This window comes from Chanodichthys erythropterus, chromosome 16 (genome assembly GCF_024489055.1).
Source record: "Chanodichthys erythropterus isolate Z2021 chromosome 16, ASM2448905v1, whole genome shotgun sequence".
NCBI lineage: Eukaryota > Metazoa > Chordata > Actinopteri > Cypriniformes > Xenocyprididae > Chanodichthys > Chanodichthys erythropterus.
This window is the reverse complement of record NC_090236.1, coordinates 33,369,654-33,388,801: the sequence shown is the minus strand read 5'-3', so window position 1 is coordinate 33,388,801 and position 19,148 is coordinate 33,369,654. Positions and strand designations below refer to the sequence as shown.

Here is a 19,148-nt window from a genome sequence, read left to right as displayed (position 1 = left end):
TACAAGACTCGGCTCGCATGAAACACATTTCCAAATCGAAAATCCCAGCAAAAGCTCCTTCAGCTTGCCCGTCTTCTTTAAAATGCAAGGTTGGATAGTCGAGGAAGGAACCGTGTTTGTAACAAGCCAGTGGTGTATTTTGCTATTCTAAGCATGTTGTTTCAGAAGTGAAGCTGGCTAGTTCGGTCCAAAGAAGATAACAAATTCCCAATGCTACACTGAATAAAAACTATTTCAGTCTGTTAAAACCAGTGAATGATTCAATTATAATCAAGGTCTTAGTTTTTTTTTTTCTTGAGGTGAACCTCCAAGCGTCTAATCGTGCAACAGTGTAGGTAATATTAAACCAGACTAAAAAGGTTTGAACAAAAAGATTTATTCCATAGAAAATATTCCAATAACAAACTAACCTAATCTGTTCACCACATCACTATAGATGACATGTTAATATATACATTCAGATCTACAACATTTTTAATGGTTTCACACATGCACACAACCAAAAAAGCTGAACAATTAAACACTGATAATTAGATTTAGAAAATGACAATCATTTACTAATTAAGCACAAAACACCAAAATGTCTTGTAAAAGGAGTACAAAGGAATGTGTACATCAAATGTAGTGCTAGAACAAGATACATGTTTAACTTATATTCCCCATTTTGGTGCAATATATGCAGCACAGCTATATGCATTTACATAGTATGGGGTAAATAGTTTGGGAGGGGGGTGGGAAATGCCACCCAAAGAGCACAGAGGAAGCTGTTGAGCTTCTAGGCCTCACACAGAGATGTGGGGCCACCCACTCGCAGGCCGATCTTGTTTATTTTCATCCTTTGAGGTAAACTGTTCAGTGTGAGCTGTTTATTAGGCCTTTGATTTGTCATGTGTCAGCTTGTGCTTGCAGGGCAAGTGTATACACTGTTTGTGGCTTGTATATAGTGGCGGTTTGGAGGTCAAGGCTGCCGGTGGTGGTTGGGGTTGATGGGAAGGGTCTCATTTTGGTGATCAGGAAAAAAAGAAAAAGAAAACAAAAGGAAGTTTCAAGTTGGAGATGTGAAAAGTTAGAATCCAAATTCACGAAAATGAAACCAGCTGATGATTCATGAAGATGGCTTTGAAAAACCAAGACATGGCATTCAAGATGAGGGAACCTTTATTCAGTATACAAAAAACAAACACTTGATATATCTCTAGCAAGATAGCAGATAAGATTATTAAAAGAGCATTTAAATTGCTTTAGCTTTTCTAAGAGGTTTCTTTGCCGTTGTTCACAGCTGAATCTCATCTTAGATTAGTTTGGTGACATCCTGACCCTCTGTTCTGCTTCAATAGCTGATCTCAAAGCCTGGTAAGACTCTACAACAAGAAGAAAAACAATTTCAATGCTGTAATTATATCTGTTATATCTGTTACATCCTGTGCCCTGGTGCAGAATGCTCTGGTGACCTTCATAGCAAATTAATTTACCATAAATCATTCATGTACACTTGCATTCAAAATTCTTTATATTTTTCTTTTATAAAACACTTTAATTTAATGCAACCTTGCTGAATAAAAGTATTAATCCATAGTGACAGTAAAGACATTTATAATGTTAAGAATTTCACAAAAAGATTAAATCAGCACATTAGAATGATTCACTGAAGACTGCAATATGTGGCTTTGCCATCACAAGAATAAATAACATACAAATAGAAAAGTTATTCTAAATGAACAACGTTACACAATATTTCTGTTTTTACAAGTTTTTTTAAAGAATAAATGCAGGTTTGGTGAGCACACACAAAAAAGCTTTTGAATGGTAGTGCAAGTCTCAGTTTGGATTAAAATGAAATACCTTGTAGTTTCCTCATGAATGTGTCAATCTCTGGTAAATTTGCTACAATATCAAACGAGGGATATTCCATGGATCTGGCAACCTCATTGCACCCCTGGAAAAGGGATGAAAAACAAAAATGACTCCAAGGTCTCGGAGCAGTAAAAACAACAACTCATGTCTGATTCAAGAAATGCATTCAGGCGTAAACAAATAGCAAATCACCGTTTTGTAATCTCATTGCTATGTGGAGTTCTGTAATGTTTTGTGTGATAGTGAGGTTTAAAACAAAGCCGCCCACTCTGAGCAGGTGCGTTTACACAATAGACATCAGTAAAGCCAGAAAGCAACAAACCTTCAATTCTTCATAAAACCTCTCCTCCATCTCAGACACTTGTGATATAGCCTCAAATGCTGGGACAACAGACTCCTGAAAAATAAGTATTTTTGGGGGTTTTGTGCAACTTTGTACCACATTTCTATAAAGAATTCAAATATATATATATATATATATACAAATGTCAAGCTGTGACAGCAGTGACATGCTATAGTCAATCTAAAAGGAACATGCATTAGACGAGTCTCAAAAACATTAAACTCGGCATGAAATTCACCCATCTTTGAAATGCATATTGTTCTTATTGTGAGTGATTCAGTCATGCACATAATTCAGTTTTTTGACTTTTTAAATAAAAAACATTTTAAATGATCCAGACATAACTTGATCTTTTCTGATAACTAAAGCCTTCTCCAGTCAATTTGTTTTCTCGGTCACTTTCTTACAATTGACAGCAAACTCATATTCTGATCTGCCTCCTTCCAATCAAGAACCAATGGATGGAACCAAGCTCTCTAATTTTTTTTTCTTTTTCAATAATCCCTTTCATTTAGAAGTATGTCACAATATGGAAGAAAAGATCTGTTGTGACTTCTATTTCATCACAACTTTATGACTAGTTATTTCAATTAGTTTGATTTATAAAGCACAAAATAAATATGTTATAATGACTTGCTGAAATACAATTAACTGGTTCAAAATGATTGGTCAAATTCAGTGACTTGACTTTTGTCTTAACTAAGTGGTTGAATAGAATTGTCGATGAAATTTCTGCCATGTATATTTAATATGCACGGCCTGATTCACTCACCTCGGAGGAGGAGGAGTTTCCCTCAGAAAGCTCTAGGTTTGTACCATTCTCCACTGAAGCTCCCTTGGACATGCCATTCAATTCTTTTACCCTGTCAGAAACACACAAAACTGACTGTAATACCTACATCACACCACCAGAGGGCCTCCTCGGCCAATCAGAAGCAACACAAGTTGAAGATAAAATGAAGATTAAAAAAAAAAAAGCACCTGTTTGCATAACGTAGTGTATTCAGAGTGTATTCACAAGAGCCCATACCGGGTGATATCATTGCAATCTAAAACAGGCAAAATGGAAAAACACAAGGAGATTAATGTTACAATAAATAACAGTATTAAAGGTAAGCTCTAAAAAAAAAGGTTACCCTAACCCAATCTTCTTACCATACAGGTCCTTGAATTTTCTCCAATAAAGGAGTCCCGAAGCACCTGGGTGAGTTTGCTCATCCTGAATGGGATGTGCTCGCTGTTTTGACCCAGAGACCGGATACATTCCTGAGGAATCAGGTGAGACATGAAAAAGCTATTGCATTATAATTCTGTAACTGCCAATAACGTTTGTGTTTGTAGTAACGGTGAAACAATTTACAAATTAGTTTCTTGCAATATAATTGAGCAGCAAACAAAAGCTATAATCAGAGGCCTGTTGCATGAAGCCAGTTTCAGTTCCTTCCCAGGTGAATTTGAGATTAGTAGCAAGGTTCATCACCAAGGTAATTTATGTTACATGGCTTACCTGATCTGGAGCAGGTTTTATTCTGGGTTAAAGATTGCACACCAAAACTGGACCAATTAGCTGTGAGCACAGTGACATATCTGATGCAATAAAGCCCCTCCCCCTGCATCTCTTGCTCCAATTAAAAGAGTTAGTTCACGCAAAATTTGTCAGGTACTCGCCCTCTTGTCGTTCCAAACATGTAGGACCTTCTTAATCTTCGGAACACAAATTAAAAGGTGCCATCGAACGTTTTTTACAAGTCTAAGGTGTCTCCTGAATGTGTCTGAAGTTTCAGCTCAAAATACCCCATAGAGATTATTATTTTTTTTTTTTTTTAAACTGCCTTTTTTTGGGGGCATAATTAGAAATGCGCCGTTTCAGGCTGCGGCCCCTTTAATTACTCGCGCTCTCCGCCCCCTCCCGAGCTCTCGACTATCATTGCATAAACTTCACAAAGCTAATATAACCCTCAAAATGGATCTTTACAAAGTGTTCGTCATGCATGCGTACATCAGATTATGTGAGTATTGTATTTATTTGGATGTTTACATTTGATTCTGAATGAGTTTGAGGCTGTGCTTCGTGGCTAACGGCTAATGCTACACTGTTGGAGAGATTTATTAAGAATGAAGTTGTGTTTATTAATTATACAGACTGCAAGAGTTTAAAAATGAAAATAGCGACGACTCTTGTCTCCGTGAATACAGTAAGAAACGATGGTAACCTTAACCACATTTAACACTACATTAGCAACATGCTAACGAAACATTTAGAAAGACAATTTACAAATATCACTAAAAATATCATGTAATCATGGATCATGTCAGTTATTATTGCTCCATCTGCCATTTTTCGCTATTGTCCTTGCTTGCTTACCTAGTCTGATGATTCATCTGTGCTCATCCAGACGTTAATACTGGCTGCCCTTGTCTAATGCCTTGAACATGGGCTGGCATATGCAAATATTGGGGGCGTACATATTAATGATCCCATAACAGTCGGTGTTATGTTGAGATTCGCCTGTTCTTCGGAGGTCTTTTAAACAAATGAGATTTATATAAGGAGGAGGAAACAATGGAGTTTGAGACTCACTGTATGTCATTTCCACATACTGAACTCTTGTTATTTAACTATGCCGAGGTAAATTCAATTTTTAATTCTAGGGCACCTTTAAGAAATGTGTGATAATCTGAGAGCTTTCTGAACCACACATAGGCAGCAATTTCATTGCACCTTTAAAAGGTGCAATGATTGGCTGTTTGCTGCATGTCACACTTTCAGGTGCACATGCTCTACAGTTCATGACAAACTCTAGATCAAACCCTGAGTTGACAAAGAATGTTTATACTGAATGCTGTGTGCTCACTGAACCGGATTGAAACCATTTTGGATTTGTATGGTTGTCAACTCTAAACCTAGAGTTTGTTCAACTAGCTTCATGCAACAGGCCTCAGTTGTATGAACACCTTTCAGATGGTTTACATAATTTAAAAGTTTGAAGAATAAATAAAGTAATTTGATAAAGTATTCAATATTTCCAACCTTTCATATTGGCAATAATAGAATAAAAAAAAAAAAAAAAAAAAAAAAAAAAAAAGTGTGTATTAAAACGCTTTCACATGACCATCAGTCTACAGTAGACAAGAAGAGCACCTTCAAAGCCAGCAGGCTGCGGTTGATCTCCGCAGTCTCCACTATGGTGTGCCGATCATTACTGCTGACATCAGTGCCACGTTCATTCCCAGCAAGGTCCACCAGAGAGAACTTCCCATAGAGGAAATTCCGCCGCCTTAGGATTACTTGCAAAACTGCATGTGAACGCGATGAGCTGGCATTGGCAAACGTTTGGCCAGACGTTCTGGTACAAAGTGAGAGAGTGCATCTATTATTTCAGTTTCAGCTAATTAGTTCAACAATAACATTGCATAGACGTCACTTTCCCAACAGAAAACACCCCCTCAAGCTGGACTGAATAGCAAAACATCCTGCAACATGACTGGGTTTAATAGGGGAACTGCGAAAATGGGAGTAAAACAAAATAATTTTCTTAAATTAAAGGAAGTTGGACTTGACTGTGTTCCTTACAACTTTGGACACTGGCATGTGGCCAGGAATCAAGTTTCCTGACATTTATTGATGCTGGGGAAATACATAAAGCAAAGCCTGTGAACGCTTTATTTGCTAGACAACACTATAAATACAGTATAGGCAGATATAAATCCGGATGATCACTTATACCATTGTTATATATCGTTACATCGGCCAGCCCTAAAACTTGTCAAGGCATTGAGGCATTACAGACATAACATTATGACTTTCTGTAAAGCTGCTTGGAAACAATGTGTATTGTAAAGCACTCAAATTTGACTTGACGCTTGGTTGTACTTCAAGATGGGATAAAATGATGAGAACATCAAATGATATTCTGGTTGTTTCAATACATTTTGTAGAAACTTTTAAAGTTATCTGGATAACTGTCTGTCAGCTGTTACCATGCAGAGATTGCAAATAATACAGAATTCCATGCTGGAAGCTGAATCCATTTAAGAACTCTTTTGTGTTCCTATCCATCTAAACTTGCTTTATAAGGAAAACTGGGTCTGTCAAACATTATCCAAACATTCCCCTTTGTAGAACACAAAACTCATCATAATGGATGTTTTTTTTTTAATACATGGATACATGCATCTGGTGAGCTATTAGAATTAAAAGGGATTGTTCACCCCAAAATGATAATTCTGTCAATACATTTCTCACCCTCATGGTGTTCCAAACATGTTCATCTTCAGAACACAAATTAAGATATTTTTGATGAAATCTGAGAGATTTCTATCCCTCTATAGACAACTATGCAACTACCACTTTGACGCTTCAAAAAGTTCATAAAGAGATTGGAAAACTAATCCATATGAATTGCGTGATTTAATCAATTTTCTTAAGAGACTCAATCGCTTTATATGATGAACAGATTTAATTTAGGCTTTTATTCACATATTAACTCACACATCAGTTGTGGTAAATTGGAGCTCAAACACGTTTGCTTGACGTACGAGAACCAATGAGGTTCATTCTCGTGTGTTGCGCAGCAAGTTTGAGCTTCCACAAGAGGATTGTTCTCGCACATCAAGCACGTTTGGTTGAATTTCTGTTTATGTTTGAATAAAAACCTCAATTAAATCTGTTCATTATATAAAGTGATCTTGTCTCTTCAGAAAACTTGGACAAAACCACTCAATTCTTATGGATTAGTTTTATGATCTCTTTATGAATGTTTTGAAGTGTCAAATTTACAGTTGTGTAGCTGTCTATAGAGGGACAGAAATCTCTCAGATTTCATCAAAAAGATCTTCATTTGTGTTCCGAAGATGAACCAAAGGAAAGATGAACGACATGAGGGTGAGTAATTAATGACAGAATTTTCATTTTTGGGTGAACTAACCCTTTTAAGTCGGAGCTACAGCATAAACAGTAATTTAAGACAAAGCATTAAAGGTTCTTAAAAGTAATTAGTTAATATTTACCTGCATGCACTTCCCTTCTCAATCATCTTGATGACGTCTTCAACAGATAATACGGGCACTTCTTGCAGGCCAACAACATTGACCTGCTGCTTCTCATCCTCCAAAACACGCAACTTTGCTTTCTTATTTAGCAAGTCAAACACCTGCAGTGCACAGAAACATTTCATCATCATGCCTGAACAGGTTTTTTGTGCTTGCAACCACAATCTAAAATCAAATCAGCATAAAATCAAATAATAATATGACACTTGTTTAATTGAGCATAAAGAGTACATTAATCATTTGGGAATTTGAAGTTTATTTACACTTAAATGACAGAAGAGAAAACACTCAGCCATCCGTTTGACAAGACACCACAGAAATGTTTTGGAAACATGTAATACAATATGTGCAAACCTTGCCATTGTAGATCTCAAAAAAGGTGACATATGGGCAAAGGTCCATGTCAGCATATCGCTTTTGCTTGAGGAGGGTAAATACATCCTGTGCTGTGAAGTAGGCAGACAGATTAATACATGAGTGAACATGGATAAACTTAACAGCCCACTATGTAAAGTACATTAGACAGTTACAATCACCTGCCAGGGCGTAAATCCCTTTGGAGCTGTTTTGGCTCTTTCCAGAAAAGTCTCCACCCATAGTCTGTAAAGAATGCCTAAGATCAACAATATGGAAAGAGTTTTGTATTTTTTTTTTGAAAGCACAAACAACAAAACAACTTACATGAGTTTTTCCACTGCCTGTTTGGCCATATGCAAAGCACGTCGCCATACCACCTTCGAAAATGGTCTTAACCAGAGGTTTAGCGGTGAACCTAAAAAACCCCAAAACAAAACATTTTAATATTTTGTAGATTATACATAGTTAAAATTGGCATATTTATGATAAAATTAAATATTCCATTATTTAGGAACAGTTCATTTAAAAATGTACATTCTGCCATTATTTATGTGGAATGTGAAGTACAATGATTTAACTGGTGATGGTTGCTCTATTCCATGTAAATACAAAGCATGGTTTGTGTTTCTTGGAAGAACAGTCATACAGGTTCGGAATGACATGGATGAGTTAGTGAACTAATTCTTGAACAAACACCACCTGCTGTAAGGCCTTTTGAAATAGGTTTATTTCACTTTTTTATAACTCAAAATACTCAGCTACCTGTAAACCAAGTCATTAGTGGCATCTTCATCGAATGAGTAATCAAAATGGAAGGTCTGATTCTCCAGGTACTTTGTCAGATCCACTTTCTGCTTGGGCTCGTGCAACAACAGGGCTCCATTACCAGGGATTGTGACAACATCAATCTCTTTCTTTGCCAACTCTGAATGGAAAAAAAAAATGAGAAATGCATGAAAACTAGCCAAATAAACAATTCAATCCAATCAAGAGTCAATTGGAGAGGTCATATCAGCAACTAACCTTTTTTATTCAGCGGACGTTTGCGAACACAGACACATATTCGGTGAGGTTTAACCTAAAATAAAAAAATAAAAATATGCACCTTGTGTTAAAATAACATGAATGAATAAATGAAGATATTAATATCATGCTCAGGATCTTACAGGATCGGACAAGGACATGGGTACTTTCTCCAGGGTCTCTCTGTATTCTTCAATCATCTGGTAAAACTGCTTATTAGGGCGACTTGTATCTCCAAACTAGAAATAAAAGTGAAAATTAATAAATTTTTGCAGATTTCCACTTCACAGTCTGTGACCAAACATCAGAAAAGTAAAAAAAATTAAATAAAAAGATACAGCAAGTTAATTATACAAATAAAAAAAATAAAACTACACAATATTTTATATCCAAAAATAAAATAATATTGCATATCTTGAAGTAAATTATCAAACAAATTTTCATACTATTCTCAACGCAAGTTGAATGCACAGGGAAAAAAAAAATTCAGAATGGTTCAGAACAATAATAATGACCAAAAAATGGGTGAAAAAAATTCATAAAGAGCCTCAAAACTAAAGGTGTAATATCTGGATCAAATACGGTACCTTTCCTCTCTTTGGTGCTTCAGGAACTTTAGCTATCGACAACCGTTTGTTTGCCACCTTGTTCATTTCTGAGACATGAGACATGCGATGGCCTAAACGATTACAATTACAACAATTTAGGTAAATGTTGTATATGTTACAAGCCACCATATCCATAATGTCAAAGCATGCATGAACAATTCAAAACAGTACATACTTGGTGGACCCATGGGGGCACATTTGGAAGCCTCACTTTCACATATAGCCTCAACAGTTGGTAGCAGAGGAGAAGCTGGCTTTGAAACAAGTCTCCTCTGGTAGCCTGCCAACCCAAATTGTGAAACAGAAATATACACAAGATGTTTGGACAAAGATTTGTAGAGTCTCAAAGCTGACAGCACAAATGAGCAGTCCATTAACCTCACACAGATTACCAATCAATATCAGTTCATGCCAATCCAACACAACACAACCCATTACTTCACTGCATATCTTAATATGTTGATGTATGACAGACCTGAAGGTTTAGGGATCGTAGATGAGGGAAGATCCTGAGTGAGAACTTCTTCTGCAGCCGTTGCAGAGACCACAGGTGGAGGGGCAGGCTGTCGGAACAAGCACGTTTGACGTGTGGTCATCCTTCTAGAGGCTGAAAGGGGCAAAAATGTTTCATGAACTCTCTGCAATTCAGTGTGATTTATTATTAATGTTTAGCCTAGGGCTGCCCCCTAACAGCGGACTAATCGTTAGTCGACTAGAAGAAGCGTAGTCGACCAAAAATGTTATTAGTCGGTTAATCACAGAAGAAAACAAATGTTTGCCCATCATCCATCAACTTCAAATATGGCTTATCATTTGAAACATGCAAGCTATTTTACATGGCTGCTTGCTCTAACATTAACCTAGATAATTGGTATGGAAAAGGGTATGGAAGCTAAAGTGTTAGCGTGCTTACTGCATGACATGGAGGCACCGGCGCGATCGCAAGATTTTTTTCCTAATAACAGCGAAAACAACTTAAAAAAAGGTTAATACATCAGAGTAATACATCATTTGAAATGGTAAAGGGTCTACTTTTTTTATTTGTAAAAAATATAAAGAAAACAATATCAAGAAAACGTTGTGCCTTTGTAAAATAAAGAAAACAAATAGGATCTGCATTCTGCCGTCTCGGTCTCTGCGAACTTGAGCGTGTGAAAAAAGAAACCAAAACTCACTGTATATTTGCCACACAGACATAAGAAATATATCTATAGAAAGCTTGAAATGTCAAGTGATTGTCAATCAATTCAAGTGGAAAACAAATATTCTCCGATTATGTAATCCGTATGAAACGTGCATATAGACGCGTCCACTACTGCGGAGATGAGTCAGCATCGTCAACTTAATCTCTGCAGTCGAAGACAGAGAAAATATTATCAATTATTAAAACGTTTAGACCGACTACTTGCCGTTTTTTCATGACACATTCAAAATCATTACTTTTGCTGGTGCACAAGTGTGCACATGAGCGCTGATTAGGCTATGTACTATATATAGGCAATTAAAGGCTCATTATTATGATTTATATGGATTATTAATTTACATGTGTGATTAGTCGACTAATATAATATATTTAGTCGAGGGCAGCCCTAGTTTAGTCATATCAAGGTACAAATTAAGAGATTTCCAAAGGAGAATAAAGAGCTTCACATTGTCAACACTGCCACTAAATCCAAAGGCGATCCTATGGACAATACCAGAATCTTCAAAGGTTTGTCATGAAAGCAACTTCTAAAATGATTAAAAGAAAAATCATGGCCATATGAAACCCAAAAGTGAGAAGCCATTAGAGTGTTTTGAACTAAATGACTATCTCTCTGGACTGACAGAGACAGGGATTAATAGCCTGTCCTTTTTTTGATAAGTAGATAATTTGTAGAAAAGATCATGTGGACAAAAGTGGGAAGAGACACCCTGATTAAGTCTAATGATAAAAGTTCAATTCAGCCATGAGTGAGTGTGATTGGAGGGCATGAAGAAAGCATGCACTTCATGCAAACCTGACTCTTCAGATGGACAATCCTGAGAAGCAGCTTCAAATAGGAAACACACCATAAGATTACACTGCTGCAGATCAGGAGACCAAATATAAATTGGAGTAAACCTACTGGAAACAAACTTACGTTCTGAAGTAGGTATTCTTGATGACCTTGAAGGAAGCTCTGATGCTCTGATGTTCTGAAACATACATAAAAAACTGTCTAAATGGCTAAGCAGTCAATTGTGTATGGAACAACAAGTTATTTCAGACATAGCATGTGCATGAATGTGCATAAAATACAGAAATGGATATGTTGTCCCATATGCCCGTGCATTCAGCACCACAGTGCAGTTCCTCGCTGGTCTTCCTCTCTTTCCAAACTGACAGCTTCACAAAGATGTTGTAGAAGAAAGTGTCTAGACTGATAGCATTACTATGGCAACCAACATGCACATAATATAAAAATAGATCCAATTTAATCCCCAAAGTGGATAGTCAATACTTGAATCGAATTTGAAAATCAATTGTGAAACCCAAAGACAGCTGTGTTATACAAGGATTTCAGGATAAAAACACAGAACTCACTTTTGCCGTTCTCGTCACAGGTGCAGCGATAGGGGTCGGGAAGGGCTCTGGTTCCTCTTGTTGAGATGGTTGAAGGTGTTGCATGAGGTCAGAATTGAGTTGCTTAAGTTCATCCATGTCTACCTAGTGTGCAATCGATTTATTAGTCTAGTTAGCAAAGACATCCTAGAGCATTGGCTGTACAAGTGCAAATACCAACAACGTCTGAGGTCAACTTAGTAACTGCTCTATACAGTGAAAAAGAAAAAAAAATCATTTGTTTTGACAAACCTCTTTTCCTTTAGTCATGCCCTTCTCAGCCCATTCCACATTCACTGTGGATTTGGTTACATTGACAGTTTTCACAGTGGCACTGTGTATTCTTCCTGCATTGATGGGAAACAGTGCCATAAACAACATTTAAACTTAGATAATTCATGCTGGACTTTCCTCAGTGGTGCAAAAAAGGATTTATTCACTTATTGCATTTTTTTTTCTCCCTCCAAACAATAAATTTGACACAGAGGATGTCATTTAGCCTAACACCCCTTTTTGTTTCACAAAATAAACTAAATAATATTGGTTAAGGCTTGGAATAACATGAGTTATGACAACAACAGTAAATTACAGATTTTACCCCCTTTTTTTGGTGAATTAAGCCTTTAAAAAATAATTCCTGCCAACTAGGATGTCTGTTTCCTACAGGACAAGTAAGTTAACATGCAATCCCACAGGACAAGTAAGAAATGCCACGTTGTTGTTTGCATTATTTACACGTTAACGTTAGTTGTTACAAATAGATTGCTTTAGCTTTTTCTCTCTTATCGTTATTGTTTCTTTCTTTCAAACTTTAGAAATCACCACTAGACGTTGTATTGTTACGCATTATAGTAACTTTAATTTCACTTGGTTTGACATCAACAGTTTTGATCATGCAGTTCGTACCTGTAAGAGATTAGCAACTAGCAAACAAGCATCTTACCATCACTACGACTTATATTGACAGCGAGCCCAATAAGCAGTTTCGACAACGCAGGATCCATCTCAGGAAATGTTTTGTTGTTTGCAGTTTTTGTGGACGTCTCTAAATCTCAGAACTGAAATAAGTATTTTTCTGCCACTTTGCCCTTACGTATCGTAAACCAACATTAACCGCTCTGCATTCAAAAATCGTCAGCGGAAGTTATTGGATTATTTAACAAGGTGGTGCTTCATTTGGACCAATCAGAGCACGCAAAAAAATGACTGACATTTCAATGCACCAATAAGATCGAAGAGTAGCCTTTGCTCGCACACTCTGGCACCACATGAGAAGCTGCTACATTCAAAAAACGTCAAACGTACTTTTATGGGTAAACTCATTGAAATGAGACTTTAACAGTGTTTCCCAAGAGGCACACCAACACTAAACATTTTCCAACTCTTCCTAATCAAACACGCCTGATTTAGCTCATCAGCTCACTAGTAGAGACCCCAAGACCAGAAATATATGGGCCAGATAAGGAAGACATCCAAAATGTGCACTGTTGGTGTGCCTCCAGAAACAGGGTTGAGAAACACTGCTTTAAAAGTCAGTGTCTTTGAGGGAAAATGGTGTCAAGTAAGTAATAAAATACAAACATGTCACTGAGGAAATTCATAATACAAAAGAACTGATCAATTTCACACAAACATGCTACTGATACAAAACAACGTTTAGATTATCTCAGTTATTGTTTTCATTAAGAAACTGTTACTCCAAAAGTTTTATAAAGAGTTTGAAATGCCACTATATACACTTATACAATAAATTTCATGTAAGTAGGCAACTCTTGACTGTAAAGTGCAAGATTATGATGTGAATAGGCTACTCTCCACAAGTTAATACATATTTTTAATATCAATGAAATACTACAAGCCTAATTTCTGTGCTCTCAAGTTTTTATTGTAGTTGGAAAATAAATTAGTTATAGCTTAATTAAAGAAGATAAGTTATTTTTTTTTCTGTGGAAATTAATTTATTTTGCGAGCTGCTTGAATTCTCATTAAAAAGTTTCCTCATTAAAAAGTTATACATATAAAGAAATGTATGTGTATGGATGGAAAACATACAGTATTGTTTCCTCACGTTGAAGTCTTCTTGATGTATTCACTGTTTTGGCTGTTATTCTTGATTCCTTTATATAGTCATTGTTTAACTGTTTGTAAGACTAGCACTAGATTTGTATCAGGAATATATTTGTAACACAATCTGTACCAGGAAAGGATTTCATTAATTATATAATATAATTTTATATATATATATATATATATATATATATATATATATATATATATATATATATATATATATATATATATATATATATATATATATATGAAAAGAACATGTCACAAATGATCAAACAAAATTTTATTATGCCACCTAATTTTTTTATATGTGGTAGTCCTTTTGAAATCGTGATCGTCTATTAAGCCGTGGCTTATCTGAAAGTGGTAATATTCCTTCAGAAGATGGAGGAAAATAGTTATTGTACTTTTTCTTCTCTAAATTTTCCATTAACTTTTGATGTACATATAATATTTGAAATGGCTTTTTTTTTAAGGTGCTTTTTATTATTTTTCTTAATTTATTATAGGGGGATATTGGTTTAATGTATATTAAAGGTCTTCAGTGTATAATGCGTATTAGAACTACCTCAGAATGTTGTATGTTTAGTGTTAGTTCTTTAAATATAGCCTATTTATTACCCATTTTAAGTGTTTAAACACCACACATAGATCACAAACAGTAAAAGCAACTGCAGGTTTGAGAAAACATTTTATTTACAATGTGATATAAATAAAAATATACATGACTGTTCATTTACTTGAAAATTACAACAAGAAAACCTGATAGGACACGTAAGACTTGAAGATTAAAAAATTATGTTCCTTTAACTGTTAAAATAACACTAATTAATACATAGCTACTGAATATTATTCAGATTTAATGAGAATGATGTGCTCTTAAATTAATCGGGTCAATTAATCAATACATCGAGTATATTATGTAAATTTTGCATATATTATAATTATAGAATAAAGAAAAAAAATAAATTGAAAATATGCATTTTTACACAATGGATGCATTTAAAAAGGCATAAAATAAAAGTATCTCTTTATATTTGTGTATATTTTGAAAGATGTTCATACAGATAAATGTATAGATAATTATATGAGTTCACAGTTATTGCATTTTAAAATAATAATAATAATAATAACAGTAAATACCACTAGAGGGACTATTGAGCTAAACAGAAACAAATTTTGCCTGTGAAAGAAAGTGACCTGTAAACCACCTCGTGCCATTGTTGTATACCTTTCCTAAAAATTCCCTGACTGGGATGGAAGACGGTGCTCTAACCAAACACAAAAGAATAACTTGGATTTGCATATTGTATGTAGGTGTATTTACTACCCATCCCTGATGAGATCATGCCAAACACTTAAAGTGATTAATCCTTCCCATATTCTTGTGAACACAACCTCAAGTCTGCTCGTGTTTAATTTTATGTAGCACGGATAAAAGCCTGGCCGTGCCCTTTCACATTAGCCATGGAGGAAAGCAGGTTGTTCTTTCATAAAGATTTCACATCATTAAGTGTTTTCATCTAGTGAAATGACTGCACACACCCTCTGCTTAGCAGTTTACTTCCATAGTAATTCTGTTCTTTCATGCAGACAATCAGTATCAGTAATTTCCTTTAAGTAAAATGTGTTCACTGTAAAACATTTCAGCTGGTTAAACTTAGAAATGTAAGTTCACCTGCTGCCTTAAAAATGTGAGTTAACTCAACTTGAAGATAAGCTTTGTTTCAACTCAAAAATAGTCAAGACAACGCATTACTTTAAGTTAAAATTTAAACTTAAAGTAATGCACAAAGCTTATCTTCAAGTTGAGTTAACTTATGTTTAGTTGAGTTAACTCACATTTTTAAGGCAGCAGGTGAACTTACATTTCTAAGTTTAACCAGCTGAAAATGTTTATATATATATATATATATATATATATATATATATATATATATATATATATATATATATATATATATATATATATATATATATATATATTGTTCCCTTAATTTTCTCTCTTTTTCCATGCAGATCCCATCTGCTACGAGAAGTGAGCCTTTGGGTAAGTTGCTCTTCTGTTTTATTCAACATTGATGTCCCGTCTCTGTGTTTGGCTTAAATTTTTAAAGAAAAAGCTATTGTTTTGTGTATGTTTTGGGAAATCACATATTCACATTAGCTTATATCTCAACTAACAAAGTTATATCTCAGAAAAAAGCTGCACCTGCTCAAAACATGCACTGTACAAAATTGTAGTATTTACGCCCACGCACAAAAGCTGCAAGCATTTTAATCCCTTAGATAATTTGAAGTTGGAGAACATTTCATCCTGCTGTTTGAAATATTAACCTGGAGGATCTGTAATTAAAATTCACATTTAATATTTCCAAAAGTACAGCATTGTTAACAACTGAAATAAAAGCAAAATACATGGAGGACTTGGCAGATTTTAACATTTATGAACCGTACTAGGCAAAAAGCCATATTAAAATCGATGAAGAAGAAATCGTGCAGGATTCTGGCCTCCCCCTCCTGTAGGGGATGTGAAAAACACATTCGCAACCAACTGTGATAGTGAAACAGGTATCTGTATAATAGAGCATATTTTGCTCTTTATAACATCAAGTTTACCGTTTCAAAAGAAATATTCTCTTTTAAATAGGCTGTTGTCAAGCTTCTGAAATCTGTTAGAGGTTTAAGAAAGTTTATTTTACACTGCAGATGCAGTGACCCTCACAACACTGAGTGTGGTTCTTACATTATAGCAGAGGTTTATGACTGATGATCCTGTATTCTGCTCCATTATGCTTCTACAGAAGGGTGGTTCCCAGCGGCTGGAGCTCACAGCTAATTTTGTAATATGTGCTTCAGACGTGATTTGTTTAGAAGGAATTTCCAGTTCAGCAGCACAGTTTGATTGATATGTGAACAAATACTTTAAAGTAGGTCAAGAAGTCAAACTAAAAGTTGAATGACTTCTGTTTTGTTTTTTTATAGACACTTATGAATGAAATCTCATTAAATTGTTGAAACAACTTCTTGTAATTTTAGTGTAGTGTTATTACTGAAGAAGCTAAAAGGAATAAATGAACACTTAAAGGAATATTCCAGTCTAAATACAAGATAACTCACACTTTTTCTTGTTCTTAAAAAAAAAAATAGTACAAGTTTTAAAAAAATATGTGTGTTAACATGATTTTAGTTTGGAACAAAATCCTTTACTAACCTTTTCTATGTAAAGTTAATTCTAACTTCGTTGCCATGACATTTGAACCCCATAAACAACTGAAACAAATTGATTTAAACCACTTTACAACTTTACAGCTTTTAAGTTTTAAAGAAAAAAAATAATGTAAAAATTAAAGGGGACCTATTATGCCCCTTTCACAAGATGTAATATAAGTCTCTGGTGTCCCTGGAATGTGTCTGTGAAGTTTCAGCTCAGCTCGTTTATTATAGCTTGTCAAGTTTGCCCCTATTTGGATGTGAGCAAAAACACATCGTTGTGTGTGTCCCTTTAAATGCAAATGAGCTGCTGCTCCCTGCCCACTCCTGCTGCCAAAAGAGGGCTGAGCTTTAACAGCTCGTGCTTCAGTTGGTCAACAACAACAAAGCTGGAGAATCCAAAATGACGATTGTCAGTAGCGGTGTTCAGAGTTGGAAACTGATGGAGAGTCTCGGGAAGAAGTTACAACTTCTAGAATGTGTCTGAACGTTTCTGAATGGTTAGTGGATACATTTATGTAGTTGTTGTGGAGTTGATTCAACTCATCGACTAGCATGTGCCATCATGTTAATCTTTTGTGCAAATCCAGCATTGAATTGACCCTCGTATATGAAGCAGTGCGGCGTAAAATGACGGCATGGCAACAACACTCTACTTCAGCAACTTTTCTTCTTTAAAGCAGGCCAAAATGGCCTCACCCCCTTTGTTGTGTGTTCTCTGGGGCGGTGTTTATGTAAATTTTGGGGTTTGTGTTGTCACCAACTCGGGAAGAAGCCCTTTACTTTGAGTGTTGTAACATTGCAGATGCTCAAAACAGCAACACTAAAGTTAAAAAAGTGAAATCATAATCAAGGACCCCTTTAATATAAATAAAAGCTTCCCACTTTTGCTTTTTAATCCTCCAAAAATTGCCTCACCATAACCTCTTTTTTTTTTTGAGGGACAATTCAAAATAACTTTTGGTGGTAATCAACATTATGCTACAAATGCTGTCGATCAAGCTTAGTTTATATTTAACTACGCATTACACTCTACAAAATATCCTCAATATGAAAAAAAAAAACACCTCTGAATTGCAGTTCCCATTTCATAATTGCTCTACTTATGTGCAATGTCTGTCACTGGAAGCACATTTATGTGAGAAAAAAACATATACTTTGCAGACATTGCCAGAACATCGTGAAAACTAGCTTACATTCACAGAAGAGCCATTCGCTCACACAGATGAGAAACAGATGATTATTTTTCGACATTTGCAAGTAGAGGCAGTGACTGTAATAAAAATACCAAAGATAGAACAGACATTTGGAGATGTGGGGTGAGGGCATTGCTATAATAATGCCAATATAGCATAACTATTGTGGAATCGGTGAATGAGTTAGAAGAGATGTTTTATCACAGTTGCCAACATAAATCTTGCTTAGAATTTCCATTTGTGGGGTGGGCGGTTACAGGACCATATGCTGCTCATATTACATTGGGACGGTGGCACGGGATAAGGAGTGGTGGGCCCCTGTGGGGATTGCATGTGAACATTGATGAAAAGAGAACATACGCTCATGAAAACTAAATAAACGAATGCATAAATTACTAACACAGACTGATGGATCTCCATAATCAGCAAGGAAAATGCTTTTGAAGTGATTTCAGTGCTTATAGTAGCTATGATAAATAAAAAGTGAAACATTTATGTGCCTTCTCTCTTTCCTTCATTAAGAGTTGTCTGGCTCCAAAACATCAGTGTCAGCGTTGATTCCAGAAGTTGGTTTGGTCTCCATTTGTTTTGATGACTGCAGTTACTGAACTGCATTGTGTAAAACTTGTTCATGTTTTCCAGCATGATTTGAGAATGATTCAACGAGCATCTTGTGCATTAATGTTCACATGGTCACCTTCTCCATTTGATTTTTTTTATTCATTTTGTGTCATAATGTTTTTAGTTTGGACCTCACTGTATATCTGAACTGTTCTTTAAATGTATACCTTCTGCAGTGTTCACAAGATACATTCTGATGATTTATTAATCAGAGGAAAATAACAGGC

At 35.5% G+C, this 19,148-nt stretch overlaps 1 protein-coding gene across 2 annotated transcripts; it reads right to left on the bottom strand.

Moving 5' to 3' along the window:
* Positions 1-431: 431 nt before the first annotated feature.
* On the bottom strand, positions 432-12,947 carry kif2c (kinesin family member 2C). Of its 2 annotated transcripts, XM_067362775.1 has the most exons (22): positions 12,765-12,947; positions 12,074-12,168; positions 11,804-11,926; positions 11,361-11,415; positions 11,238-11,270; positions 9,713-9,844; positions 9,413-9,517; positions 9,217-9,308; positions 8,773-8,868; positions 8,630-8,684; positions 8,369-8,531; positions 7,931-8,021; positions 7,786-7,849; positions 7,604-7,695; positions 7,208-7,350; positions 5,340-5,544; positions 3,353-3,463; positions 3,179-3,246; positions 2,970-3,060; positions 2,177-2,251; positions 1,843-1,936; positions 432-1,361 (listed from the first exon to the last, which is right to left on the bottom strand). In XM_067362775.1, the coding sequence occupies exons 1-22, from the start codon at positions 12,823-12,825 to the stop codon at positions 1,297-1,299; spliced, it is 2,109 nt and encodes a 702-aa protein (XP_067218876.1). In that variant the 5' UTR covers positions 12,826-12,947; the 3' UTR covers positions 432-1,296. The 2 variants fall into 2 exon arrangements, with proteins under 2 accessions (XP_067218876.1, XP_067218877.1); XM_067362776.1 differs by lacking the exon at positions 11,238-11,270.
* Between the last annotated feature and the right edge of the window lie 6,201 nt (positions 12,948-19,148).